We start from the raw sequence: 13,903 nt of genomic DNA, 5'->3' as shown, positions 1-13,903 counted from the left end.
ATTCCGTCATCATGCTGATAGCGCGCACGCAGGCGAGACCTGAACAGCACACGTTGATATCTGTGTTTAAACTAAACTCATTGAAGCCTTGCCAGTTTAATTATTTAAGAGCCAGAGGACACAAGCTCATGCGTGCTGTGAGATTAAGCTCTCTCTGAAGTATTGTGTTTGAATGAACAAATTCACACAAAAATGGTCAAAATGCCCATCTTGCTAAGTATCCTATAGCAGACATAGCCGGCTGAATGTGCTGGATCAGTGCATTCTCTTAAAGTGACAGCACTTTCTTAATAATAATCATACAGCAACAACAAGGACATCACTCACTGCTCTTGATTGAATAGCTTTTGTAACTTTAATAAAGATTAATCTTTAATTTATACAGTAAAATATGCAATGCTATTTTACATTTGATTACTTTATTCAATTTCTGTACCTAAAAACTAATGTTAAAAAAAAACTGAAAATCACTGTTTATTTTATTTGTATCTTTACTCTATTGTATTTATTTGTCCTGTTGCTTGTAGTTAGATAGAGTATTGTTATGTTCTTTATTTTTATTTGACAGTATAGTTTTTCCCTAAACATAGCACATACAGAACCGTATCGAAACCGTGATACAAACCGAACCGTGAGTAAGTTGAACCGTTCCACCCCTAACAGGCATATTCATGTTGATCAATAAAAATCAGTCTAAAAGTGTGTGAAGGCTAAATATATTTGACAAAAGTTTTTGACACCAATATAACTCCATAGATAATTTTACTGAAATTATTTTTGACACTATTTGTACTCCATACATTAAAATGACCCAAACACAATCTTAGAAAAAATAATTGTAAAAAAATCTGAAAAATAAATGATAAAATGATAAATGATGTGTATTTTGAGGGTCTTGAAGCATGTGCAAAACTTCATTCCCTTACTATAAACTAAAAGCAACAGCAAAAAATCTGCACACCAAACAAAATGCAAAGTTCAAAGTTCTTGTGAACAAAAATTTATTCCTGAAGATTTACATGAAGGTGACAGCAAAACTAAAGTGTACTAACGTGCACTAACAAAACTTTGCATTTCGTTTGGTGTGCGGATTATTTGCTTTTGCTTTTTGCATTTTTTTCTATTGATTTAATCCACGCACCCAACAATATTTTCAATTTTACTCAATTGGCGCAGATTTTTAAATATTTTTGACTTAGTTTAAACTATTTTAGAAATATTTAGGTATCAGTTCCGGGTCAGACGGAGCTGATTGTGTTCTGCAGGTGTCTCCTCACCTTCTCCACCGCAAACGTTCTGATGACGTACTCGGACAGAAGCTGCGTCTCGATCAGCGTCACCTTGATGTCTCTGTAGATCTCGGTGTCGTCTGGCCAGTACTTACAGCACTTCACCTGACACACACAAACACACACAGACCTTCATCAGAGGAGCAGGCTTCGAGTCCGGCTCGCAACTTCAGGAAGCCGCTTTAACCTCACTAAGCAGTTTTACTATTTCTGCAACTCATGTCATTCACAAATGGTAATTCAAAGTGCATTGAATAAAAATTATACAAAAAAGTAAAAAAAAAAAAAAAAAAAAGTAAGTTTCTGCAAAAGAACAATAATAATTTGCATCTTGCAATTTGGACAGTTTTTTCCTCAGACTTGAGTTTTTGCAATTTTTCAATTCTATTTTTTTTCCACCATGGAATTAAAAAAATAAAGATAACTGCAAATTTTTAACTCACAATTCTGAATTTTATATCTCACAATTTGGACTTTTCTTCTCAGAATTGCAAGATTATATTATATATAAATTTTGTAATAATATTATATTACTAATTATATTAAACTGACTTAAAAATTTTAGTTGCATCTTGTATAAATAAAAAAAAAAAACTTGAAAAAAGGAATTTGAAATTGGTTAAATTTGGTGAATTAAAGTAAAAACAAAAAAACAAAAAAAAAACAAACAAACAAAAAAACATATGTTAACTAATATCTTTTTTTTTTTTTTTTTTTCAGTTTTGATGTAAAAAAATACTACATTGTGAAAATGATTTGTTGGTTTAACTTCAGTTAAGTAGCCTAAATAACACATTTTTGATCCAACAATTCAAACAAAACTAAATTTGAAACAACAAGTTGTTTAAACTACAAATGAAGAGCTCAGATGCAAAAGCCTCTATCTGACATTTTCATCTAAAATGAGCATTTTTCATCAGTCTTTTATGTTTAGGTTCAGTAATTTTACTCTAAAGGCAATGCAATTAAAGTGAAAGTGAAATAGCTGAAAATAAATATAGGAGCCTGATGAAAATGCTCATTTTAGAAGAAAATTTCAGACGGCACTTGGAGGCTTTTGCATCTGAACCCTTCAAATTTGAGTTGATACAAAGAAACAGATTTGATTATTCATTATATTTTTACAGTGTACATTCCAGTAGATTTGTAGTCTTTCTGAGGAGTAAATGCTGATGTGGAGATGAAGAGCATCACTTCACGCATCAGAATCGCGTCTGTTGTGTCTGACCTTTCGTCTGTGACGGTGGCATGTGATAGCACTCGGTTTCAAATGTCACCTGATCACATTAAATTAACTCTTCAGTGGCGGTGAGCAGGCCAAGCGCTCTTGATTAACACAGGTATTGATGAAGAAACTCCAGATCAATACGCCGTGAGGATCGTCCTCCATTCGCTCTCATTTCAACAGCATTAACTCCCATTGATTCAGTTTCTCAAACGCTTCAGATCAGCATCTGTCACCACAGATAAACCTCTATCAATACTTTCATATGTTTCTGAAAAACATTCATAGCATTTTCATTTAATTACTCTAAAATGTCAAGAGATGTAAGCATCAAATAAAAGTCAGGTAGGGGGGGGATCACGTGACCCTTCGACGGCGATGCAAGCTTAGTCTTTCGCTCTGCTCACTTTGCCACATATTGTATGATCCTGTCAGTAAAATTTGAACCAATCTGCATTGGACCCATCATGAGTGCTAAAGCAGACAAAGGGGATCGGAAAAGAGAGATTGAGCAATCGCCAATGAAGAAAAAATTCAGAGATTCCGCCATCTCCAGAGAAGATCTCGACGATGCTATTGCTAGCCGTATTGAACTAGCATTTAAAGAGCAGCAAAGCATTTTGAATTCGGTTGTGAATTCGGCAGTAAGAGATGCGATGGACTCTGTACTGATTCCAGCATTGCGCGAACTGCGTGAGGACATACAAGCGACCAACAAGTCTGTTTAAGAGCTAAGAGAGGAGTTTGAGGCCATAACTACCGCGGTGAAGCAGACACGTGACCGCGTTGATTCTGTGCAAGCAGATGCACGTGAGGATAGGAGGGCAGTCACGGACGTAAAAATCTCGTTCTCGATCTCGTTGCTGGTAAGACTTACACTCCTTTTTTTTCTCTCTCTTTTTTGGAGGGGACTAATTGAGAGTAGGTTTAATTAAAAAATTTTTTTGGCTGTGTGGGCCTTTCGGGAGACATGTCTTGCGTTGGAGTGGATCGGTCACGAACCATCACTATTTTTGTTGCTCAGTCAGACCTATGTTCTCGGTAATGTGCGGTCTGAGTTGTTCCTTGTTTATGGTTGTTGGTTGTTCAGGTTTTTATGTTGTTTTTACTTTTTACAACAGACATTTATTCTGTTATTTATTTGACCTTATTTCTAAAGGGATTTTTCATCTAGGAGGTTTGGTATCTAAAATGCACATCAGCGTTTACATGCTACTTACAGAATGGAAGTGCTTCTGTTTTTTTTTCATTTATTGAATACAGTTTTGGGATTATGAATATTCAATGCATACTCTAAATATTTTATCACTGAATGTGAATGGTTTAAATTCTGCTGTTAAACGAACCCGTGTGTTAGAATATTTACACCGTAAATCTATTTCTTGTGCCCTAATTCAAGAGACGCATTTAAAACAATCTGACGTGACACGTTTTCAGAATAAATATTATAAATTAGTGGCTTTTTCCTGCGCTCAAAATAAAACTAAGGGGGTGCTTATCCTTGTTAAATCTAACAATTGAACACCTTGGTAGTGATGAGAAGGGTAGATTTGTTTTTATCCGATGCAAAATATATAATAATAGGCTAACATTGGTCTCTATTTATGGTCCGAATGAGACAGACAGTGCGTTCCTTACACAGATTTCCAAAACATTACTTGAGCAGACTGACTGCCCATTAGTGGTGGGTGGTGATTTTAATGCTGTCATAAATCCTGCTTTAGATAAATCTCAATCTGAGACATAAGATTTTCTCTAGGATAGACTACATATTTCTCAGCCCATCTTTGATTTCGTCGAATTCCTCCATTTCTATATTACCAATTTTATTATCTGATCATTCTGCTGTGTTGTGCAGTGTTCCTCTTTCCGATGTTAAAGCCAAGTCCCCTAGATGGCGCTTTAACATATCATTATTGAGTAATCAGACTTTCATTACTTCACTAAAAGAATATATTAAGGAATTTCTTGAAATCAATATGCCCTCTGATGTGGATCCTCAAATAATGTATACAAGGATATATGAGGATTCTGTATATCTTTCTCTTCTACTCTTGCCAAAGCGAAAACTCACCAGTTTACACAATTAGAAAATAAAATCCAATCATTGCAAAACCTACAAAAACAACATTTTACTGATCAACAGGCTACACAGTTGTCCTCTTTAAAAGAAGAATATGATTTACTTTCACACTCAAAGGCGAAATTTATTTTACATAGGACTAGGCAAAAATATTATTTTGAATCAGAGAGGCCTAGTCATTTATTGGCCCTTAGGTTGAAAGAATGCGAGTCTAAGGCATATATTAGCGCAATAAAATCATCGGATGATCAGGTCACCATGAATCCTGCGGCAATTAATGACATATTTAAAGGTTTTTACATGAATCTGTATAAAGCCGAAACAGATTTTGATGAACCAATTTGTAAGCAGTATTTAGATAAATTGGAACTTCCTCGGATCTCACATGTGGATAAAGAATCTTTGGAGGCCCCATTAAGTTTGGAGGAGCTGCACGTCTCTCTAAAAAGCCTTCAAAAGGGCAAATCGCCGGGTCTAGATGGTCTCCCCCCTGAATTATATTTAGAAATTTGGGATTTGGTAGGGACACTTATGCTTAATTCATTTAATTTTGCAATTGAACATGGGGTATTTCATAGAGATCAAAAAACCTCACTGATTTCATTACTTCTTAAAAAAGGGAAAGACCCATTAGATTGTTCCAGCTACAGACCGATTTCGCTTATCCCATGTGATCTTAAAATCTATGCTAAAGTTTTTGCTTTTCATAGTTTGATCAAGGAGGACCAAACTGGTTTCATCAAGGGGCGCAATGCATCTGACAATATGCGTCGACTCCTTCATATTCTTGACTTTGCAGACTCCCACCCGACCTCTTGTGCGGTCTTTTCACTTGATGCAGAAAAAGCCTTTGACAGGCTAGAGTGGAATTATATGTGGGCAGTTCTGCAATGTTTCGCTTCGTAAACACTTCATTTCTATGATTAAGACATTATACCACGCACCTGCAGCATCAGTCATAACTGGTAATATTATTTCCCCATTCCCTTTGCAGCGGGGAACAGGGCAGGATGTCCGCTTTCCCCTTATTGTTTTGCTTATCTCTTGAACCCTTAGCACAAGCCATCAGGAAATCTGAAGTATCAATTAAGATTCATGATCATAATCATAGTATTTCATTATACGCTGATGATATTATTCTATATTTAGACCACTTTGATGTTTCAGTCTCTAGTATAATTAAGGAATTTGATAATTTTAGTAGCTTATCAGGATATAAAATAAATTGGAGCAAATCTGCTTTAATGCCAATTAACAATGTTAAAGTTAATTCTTCTATTCCCTCATTTATCCTATTAAGGAATCTTTCATCTATTTGGGCATTACCATATATAAAAACATTCATAAGATTGCCAGAGACAATTTGAATAATATTTTAGTTAAGGTCAAAAATGACATTCAAAGATGGAAGAATCTTAAAGTCTCTCTTAAAAGAAGAATATGATTTACTTTCACACAAAGGCGAAATTTATTTTACATAGGACTAGGCAAAAATATTATTTTGAATCAGAGAGGCCTAGTCATTTATTGGCCCTTAGGTTGAAAGAATGCGAGTCTAAGGCATATATTAGCGCAATAAAATCATCGGATGATCAGGTCACCACGAACCCTGCGGCAATTAATGACATATTTAAAGGTTTTTACATGAATCTGTATAAAGCGAAACAGATTTTGATGAACCAATTTGTAAGCAGTATTTAGATATATTGGAACTGCCTCGAATCTCACATGTGGATAAAGAATCTTTGGAGGCCCCATTAAGTTTGGAGGAGCTGCATGTCTCTCTAAAAAGCCTTCAAAAGGGCAAATCGCCGGGTCTAGATGGTCTCCCCCCTGAATTATATTTAGAAATTTGGGATTTGGTAGGGACACTTATGCTTAATTCATTTAATTTTGCAATTGAACATGGGGTATTTCATAGAGATCAAAAAACCTCACTGATTTCATTACTTCTTAAAAAAGGGAAAGACCCATTAGATTGTTCCAGCTACAGACCGATTTCGCTTATCCCATGTGATCTTAAAATCTATGCTAAAGTTTTTGCTTTTCATAGTTTGATCAAGGAGGACCAAACTGGTTTCATCAAGGGGCGCAATGCATCTGACAATATGCGTCGACTCCTTCATATTCTTGACTTTGCAGACTCCCACCCGACCTCTTGTGCGGTCTTTTCACTTGATGCAGAAAAAGCCTTTGACAGGCTAGAGTGGAATTATATGTGGGCAGTTCTGCAATGTTTCGGCTTCGGTAAACACTTCATTTCTATGATTAAGACATTATACCACGCACCTGCAGCATCAGTCATAACTGGTAATATTATTTCCCCCCCATTCCCTTTGCAGCGGGGAACAGGGCAGGGATGTCCGCTTTCCCCCTTATTGTTTTGCTTATCTCTTGAACCCTTAGCACAAGCCATCAGGAAATCTGAAGTATCAATTAAGATTCATGATCATAATCATAGTATTTCATTATACGCTGATGATATTATTCTATATTTAGACCACTTTGATGTTTCAGTCTCTAGTATAATTAAGGAATTTGATAATTTTAGTAGCTTATCAGGATATAAAATAAATTGGAGCAAATCTGCTTTAATGCCAATTAACAATGTTAAAGTTAATTCTTCTATTCCCTCATTTATCCCTATTAAGGAATCTTTCATCTATTTGGGCATTACCATATATAAAAACATTCATAAGATTGCCAGAGACAATTTGAATAATATTTTAGTTAAGGTCAAAAATGACATTCAAAGATGGAAGAATCTTAAAGTCTCTCTTCAAGGAAGAATCTCCACTGTTAAGATGAATTTGTTACCTCGATTTAATTTTTTTTTTCTCTATGCTACCACTTTCTCCCCCTCCAGGTTACTTTAAGGAGATCAACTCCATAATTTCTAAATTTATCTGGAATGATAAATGCCCCAGAATTAAGCTTACCACATTACAACATCCTAATAGCGCAGGAGAAGCGCCTAATAGCACCAAATTTTGAACTGTATTATTGGTCGTTCCAGCTTAAGGCTCTTCATAATTGGGTTGATCCTCAATCTACAGTTTCTTGGAGAGTGATTGAAGCTGACAAGGTTAAACCAAATAGACTCCAAGATATGTTATTTACTGGCACAGGAAAAAAAGGGGATAATTATAAATTTGGTCCGGTTGTGGCCAACTCTATTAAAATCTGGAAAACGGTGGAACGTCGGATAGGAGGAACCTTCAAATTTTGTAATAGTACACCTTTATGGCACAATTTTAATTCTGTATGCGGAAATCGTCCATTTGTCCAACCCTCTTGGTCCTCTTTGGGTGTAAACACATGCGGTGATATATATGATAACCAGGGCCTACGTTCATTTCAGACATTAAGAACCAAATTTTGTCTACCAGCATCCGCATATTTTGTCTTTCTTCAATTACGTTCTGCTCTCAAAGCGTATGGAGTTCCTTGGGCATCCCCCATCTCCTCTCATCCTATGCAAGATTGGATTGCACCATCTGTTGGTCGGCCGTCTGTTTCTTTAATATATAATGATTATTGATTGCATTACAAAACCTCTTTCTATTAAAACTATTTGGAATAGGGAACAGATCCAAGATGGCGGCGCGATCAGACGCAGCGGCTGCTCCAGGTCCCAAAGACGGTGCTTTTTTGTCTTTTAATGTCGTCTGTTCGTCTCCAAATAGTGTAAATTTACCGCTAGTTCATAAGGAAATCACTCCTAAACTCAAATATGTTCGCCAAAGACTTTTGGATATCGGCAACGCATACAAAGACCAACTCTCGCCGGCGGCTACTGAGAAGCTACGAGGCCTCTGTTTACTGCTGAAGCCGGACCTCGAGACCGCGGCCTCGCCTACTGTCGCTACCCGCACAAGGCGGCGTCGCAAGCGGTGTGAGAGAGGACGGAAGCGCGGTAAGCGCGGAGGTATCTGAGCTAGGCTGAGGAAAACCCCACAAGACCGGCTCTTCCAACACTCATGCTCTCAAACGTTCGCTCTCTGGAAAACAAACTGGACTTAATTCAACTCAGTCGATCTACACAGCATGAGACAAGGGATTGTTGTGTGTTTGTTTTCACTGAAACATGGCTGAACGACAACATCCCGGACTCCGCCATTCAGCTGCACGGACTAACTTGCTACCGCGCGGACAGAGATTCATCACTGTCTGGTAAGACTCATGGCGGTGGCTTGTGTGTGTACGTCAACAAAGAATGGTGTAACAATGCTGGGGTAGTGACAAAACACTGTTCATCGCTGGTGGAGTTTATGTTTGTGAAGTGTCGACCGTTCTATCTGCCGCGGGAGTTCACGGCCATTGTTATTGTCGCGGTATACATCCCACCGTGCGCAAATGCAAAGGACGCGCTTCGCGAGCTGTACAGCGCCATCAGCGAACAACAAACAAATAACCCCGACGGCTTTTTCATCATAGCCGGTGACTTCAACCACGCAAACCTAAAGACAGTTTTGCCAAAGTTCTACCAACATGTGAACTTTGCAACAAGGGAAATAACACACTGGACTTTGTTTACACAACAGTTAAGAGCGCATACAAAGCTGAACCCCGCCCCCACCTCGGGTACTCAGACCACATCTCTGTTATGCTAATCCCAGCATACAGACCACTTCTGAAACTGGCCAAACCGGTTCACAAACAGATCAAGGTATGGCCAGACAATGCCACCTCAGCACTGCAGGACTGCTTCCAGGACACAGACTGGAACATGTTTAAAGAGGCGGCCACCTACAACAACCACACAGACCTGCAGGAGTACACTGAAACTGTGACTGCTTACATCCAAAAGTGCACTGATGATGTGACAGTCACCAAGACCATCACCACACGCCAACCAGAAGCCATGGATGACAGCAGAGGTTCGTGGGCTGCTAAAGACCAGAGATGAAGCATTCAGATCAGGAGATAAAGCAGCCCTCAAAACAGCAAGAGCCAATCTGTCCCGCAGCATCAAAATGCAAAACGGTCATATCCTCAAAAAATCAACAATCACTTCACAGACAGCAGTGACACACGGAGCCTGTGGCAAGCTATTCAGACCATCACAGACTACACGCCCCCGCCACAGGCCTGTGATGACGACACATCCCTCCCAGATACACTCAACCACTTTTACTCATGGTTTGAAATGCAGAATGACACACCTGCACAAAACTGCCCACACCTCCCAACGACCAGGCGCTCTGTCTGTCTCCAGCCGGCGTAAGGAAGTCCCTATCTAGGATCAACCCACGCAAGGCTGCGGGTCCCGACAACATACCTGGCCGTGTACTGAAAGACTGTGCTGCACAGCTGACAGATGTCCTAACAGATATCTTCAACACCTCGCTGAGCCAGGCAGTCGTCCCCACATGTCTCAAATCCACAACAATCATACCGGTACCAAAGAAATCACCTGTGTCCTGTCTAAATGACTACCGTCCCATAGCACTGACTCCAATCATAATGAAGTGCTTTGAGAGGTTAGTCATGCACAACATCAAAACCAGCCTCCCAACACACTCGATCCGCTCCAGTTTGCATACCGTCCGAACCGCTCACGGACGATGCAATTTCCTCCACTCTCCACCTGGCTCTTACCCACCTAGAAAATAAAGACTCCTACGTTAGAATGCTGTTCATTGACTTCAGCTCAACATTCAACACAATAATCCCACAACAGCTCATAAATAAACTCAACCTGCTGGGCCTTAACAATTCCCTCTGCAATTGGATCCTGGACTTTCTAACCGGAAGACCTCAGTCAGTCCGTGTCGGCCACAACACCTCGAGCACTACCACACTGAACACAGGTGCCCCACAAGGCTGTGTGCTCAGCCCGCTGCTCTTCACGCTGCTGACCCACGACTGCACTGCCAAGTCCAGCTCCAACCACATCATCAAGTTCGCTGATGACACAACAGTGGTAGGCCTCATCAGCAACAACGATGAAACGCACTACAGAGAGGAAGTGGCACAGCTGGCTGAATGGTGTGGCACTAACAACCTGTCCCTCAATGTGAGTAAGACAAAGGAGGTTGTGATGGACTTCAGGAGAAACTCCGGTGATCACCCCCCACTGACCATCGACAGCTCGCCTGTGGAGAGAGTCAGCAGCACTAAATTCCTGGGGTGCACATCACAGAGGATCTCACCTGGTCCACCAACACCATGTCACTCTCCAAGAAGGCACAACAGCGCCTACACTTCCTCCGCCGGCTGAAAAGAGCAAGCCTCCCTCCACCCATCCTCACCACTTTCTACAGGGGCACCATTGAGAGTGTGCTGACCAGCTGCATCACTGTCTGGTACGGAACTGTACTGCAGCAGACCGCAAGACCCTACAACGGACAGTGAACACCGCTGCAAGGATCATCGGTGCCCCTCTCCCCTCCATCCTGGATATTTTCCTCACACGATGCTCCAGCAAAGCCAATAGTATCGTGAAGGACTCCACACACCCCTCCCACAGTCTCTTCCAGCTCCTACCATCAGGAAGACGGTACCGGAGCATCAGAGCCCGCTCTGCCAGACTGCTCAACAGCTTTTTCCCCCAGGCTGTGAGAGCCCTGAACTCAAATCACCCCGCCCCTCTCTGAACCCCCATACAAACCCCCTACCTCCTGTAACATGTAACGTGCAATTCGAAGTGTGCTACACACAGGTGAGTGGGCCTGTACAAACCACCTGTAGTAGCACACTCTCCTCCTCTATGCGCACTAGTCACTTTTCACACACACTGCTGTGTGTACACAAATCCCACAAAAAGAACTCCGTAATATATGTATGTTTACATGCTCATGCACTACAAATCATCCTGCACTGTTCCCCAGCCAGCTGCTTGAACTCAATGTTTCTCCTTGCACATGTACAGTACTTATCTGAAGCATTCGTATAGTTTGTATAGTTTGTATTTTTTAGTTTGTATAGGTACTTTTTTATAGATAGTATATTTATATTTATAGTCAAAATCTATCAGTAGGATAGTTGTGTATAGGTTTATATTGTCTTACTCCATTGTTGTATGCCTGTATTTATGTAGCACCGTGGTCCTGTGAGGCACGACATTTCGTTCCACTGTATGCCCCCGCATGTAGCGGAATGACAATAAAGCTCAACTTGACTTGACTTGAATTATCTGACCTTAATTTGTCTGTCGACTGGGAGAGAGTGTGGTCTAATCTCAGTTTAACATCTAAAAATCTGGCTCATCGTCTTATTCACTTCAAAGTCATTCATAGAGCACACATAACTCCTTACAAAAGATATAAAATGAAACTACAACCGAATCTCAACTGCCATATATGTAATACTACATCGTCAGGTACTTTTCTGCATATGTTTTGGGAACGTCCTGTCGTCATCAGTCTATGGACACATGTAAACCTGGTTCTATCATCCTTACTGCATATTGATTGGTCTGTTAATCCAAGTTTGTGTCTTCTTAATGATGATTCTGGTCTCTGTATAACTTCAATGCAAAAGAGAATGTTGTTTGCTGGTTTTACAGCTGAGAAGAAGACAATAATACAAAACTGGTTTACACCGCACATGTGTGGAAAAACATATTGGATCCGTAGCCTCCTGCAAATAGTGACTTGTGAATGTACAACAGCACGAATCAATGGGGCCAAGCCTTCTACCATTGATGCTTGGCAGTGCTTTCTCTTTGATATACGTGACTGTATAAAGGAGTGACTTTTGTGTTTTTCTTGTCCTTCCCTCTCTCCCTCCCTTTGACTGGACTTTGAGATATTGAGTATGTGTCTGTTGTTGTTTTTTATTATTATCTTGTATTTTTTATTTTTATTTATTTGTTTATTTGTTTTTTTTTTTGGATATTATGTATGAAAAATAAAAAATGTTGATAACAAAAAAAATAAAAGTCAGGCAGGTATTTTATACCTTTAATTAATGTGACTCACACATCTTAATCACTTTTTTTCATGAAGAGTTTTTAAACATTTTAAAGTATTTTTTATTAAGAAGTGTTGTAAGTAATTACATGAATAAAATTTAAATGCGTGACCTAAAATGTTACACCTGTAGGTCATGGGAAACCACAATGAGTTATTTGGCACTTTGTCTATGAAATGAAAAATTAAAATAAAATAAAATAAAATAAAATAAAAAATTCACACACCTTAATCATTATTTAAAAAAATAAAAATAAAAAATAAAAAGTTTTAATGTATTCTAGGCTATATTATAGCTTTAGATAGTTATAATTTAGATACATTTTTTATGCTTATTTAATATAAACAAACCTAGAATAATTAAATTGCTGAAAATTCCCATTTCTAGTCAATAAACTCGGAATTCCATTCCTAAACCTATTTTCAAAAGAGTTTTCTTTCTAGACATTTTAAAGTATTACAAACAAATTTGGTCATTCATAATAACTACTAAAAAATTATGGCAGTTTACATTTTAAAAGTTATGATTACTTATTTGGTGGTTCCTTAAAGGAAACGTGATCTAGAACCATCCATAGATAATAAACATGTACATACTTAATTATTCATCTTCTGAAACATCTGTCAACCAATCAGAATCAAGAATTCATCAATGCCCTGCTATAAAGCCTTCTAATAAAATAAAAGCCAGGTAGATATTTTCACATTTTCAGTTAATATGAGTTCACACACCTTAAACATTACTTTAAAGAGTTTTTTTTTTTTTTTTAGTTTTTTATATCATTTAAAATATTTTTACAAACAAGTTTTGTCAGTAGAATAATTTAATTAAAATAGTTGAAATATTAAGTATTCTAGCTAATATTAAAGTATTGCAGCTGGTAGGCCGCTGTGTTGGGTAAGTTACTCTAAAAAAGTAATTCATTACTAGTTACTAATTACTAACAGTGTAATTAGATTACTGTACACATTACTCTCTCCAAAAAGTATTTAATTACTTATTACTAATTACTTTCGAAATCCTATATCAACCTCGACAATTAAACATACAAGGATAGACATGAAACGCTTCTTTTAATTCAAGTAACTACATAAATTATTCTGGTCACACTTTATATTAGGTTTCATTTCTCACTATTAACTAACTATTAACTATGACTTCTGCCTCTTACTGATTATTAATACTTAGTAAAGTAGTTGTTAAGTTTAAGAATTGGATAGGATTAAGGATTTAGAATAAGGTCTTGCAGAATTAGACATTAATATGTTTTTTTTAATTTTTTATTAAGTAATAATAAACAGCCAATATCCCAGTAATATTTATGCTAATAACCAACTAGTTAACAGTGAGAATTGAACACTAAAGTGTTACTAATATTCTTATTAACTC

At 38.2% G+C, this 13,903-nt stretch overlaps 1 protein-coding gene across 1 annotated transcript in view; it reads right to left on the bottom strand.

Annotated features, from left to right (window-relative positions):
• Positions 1 to 13,903, bottom strand: part of LOC131525926 (receptor-type tyrosine-protein phosphatase mu-like) — a 256,453-nt gene that overhangs the window by 22,532 nt on the left and 220,018 nt on the right. Inside the window, 1 exon segment of the mRNA XM_058753934.1 lies at positions 1,278 to 1,394. Within this exon segment, the coding sequence (XP_058609917.1) occupies positions 1,278 to 1,394 (117 nt within the window).

Source organism: Onychostoma macrolepis, chromosome 02 (assembly GCF_012432095.1).
Source record: "Onychostoma macrolepis isolate SWU-2019 chromosome 02, ASM1243209v1, whole genome shotgun sequence".
In the NCBI taxonomy this organism is placed as follows: Eukaryota; Metazoa; Chordata; class Actinopteri; order Cypriniformes; family Cyprinidae; genus Onychostoma; species Onychostoma macrolepis.
This window is presented reverse-complemented; position numbering and strand designations above follow the sequence as displayed.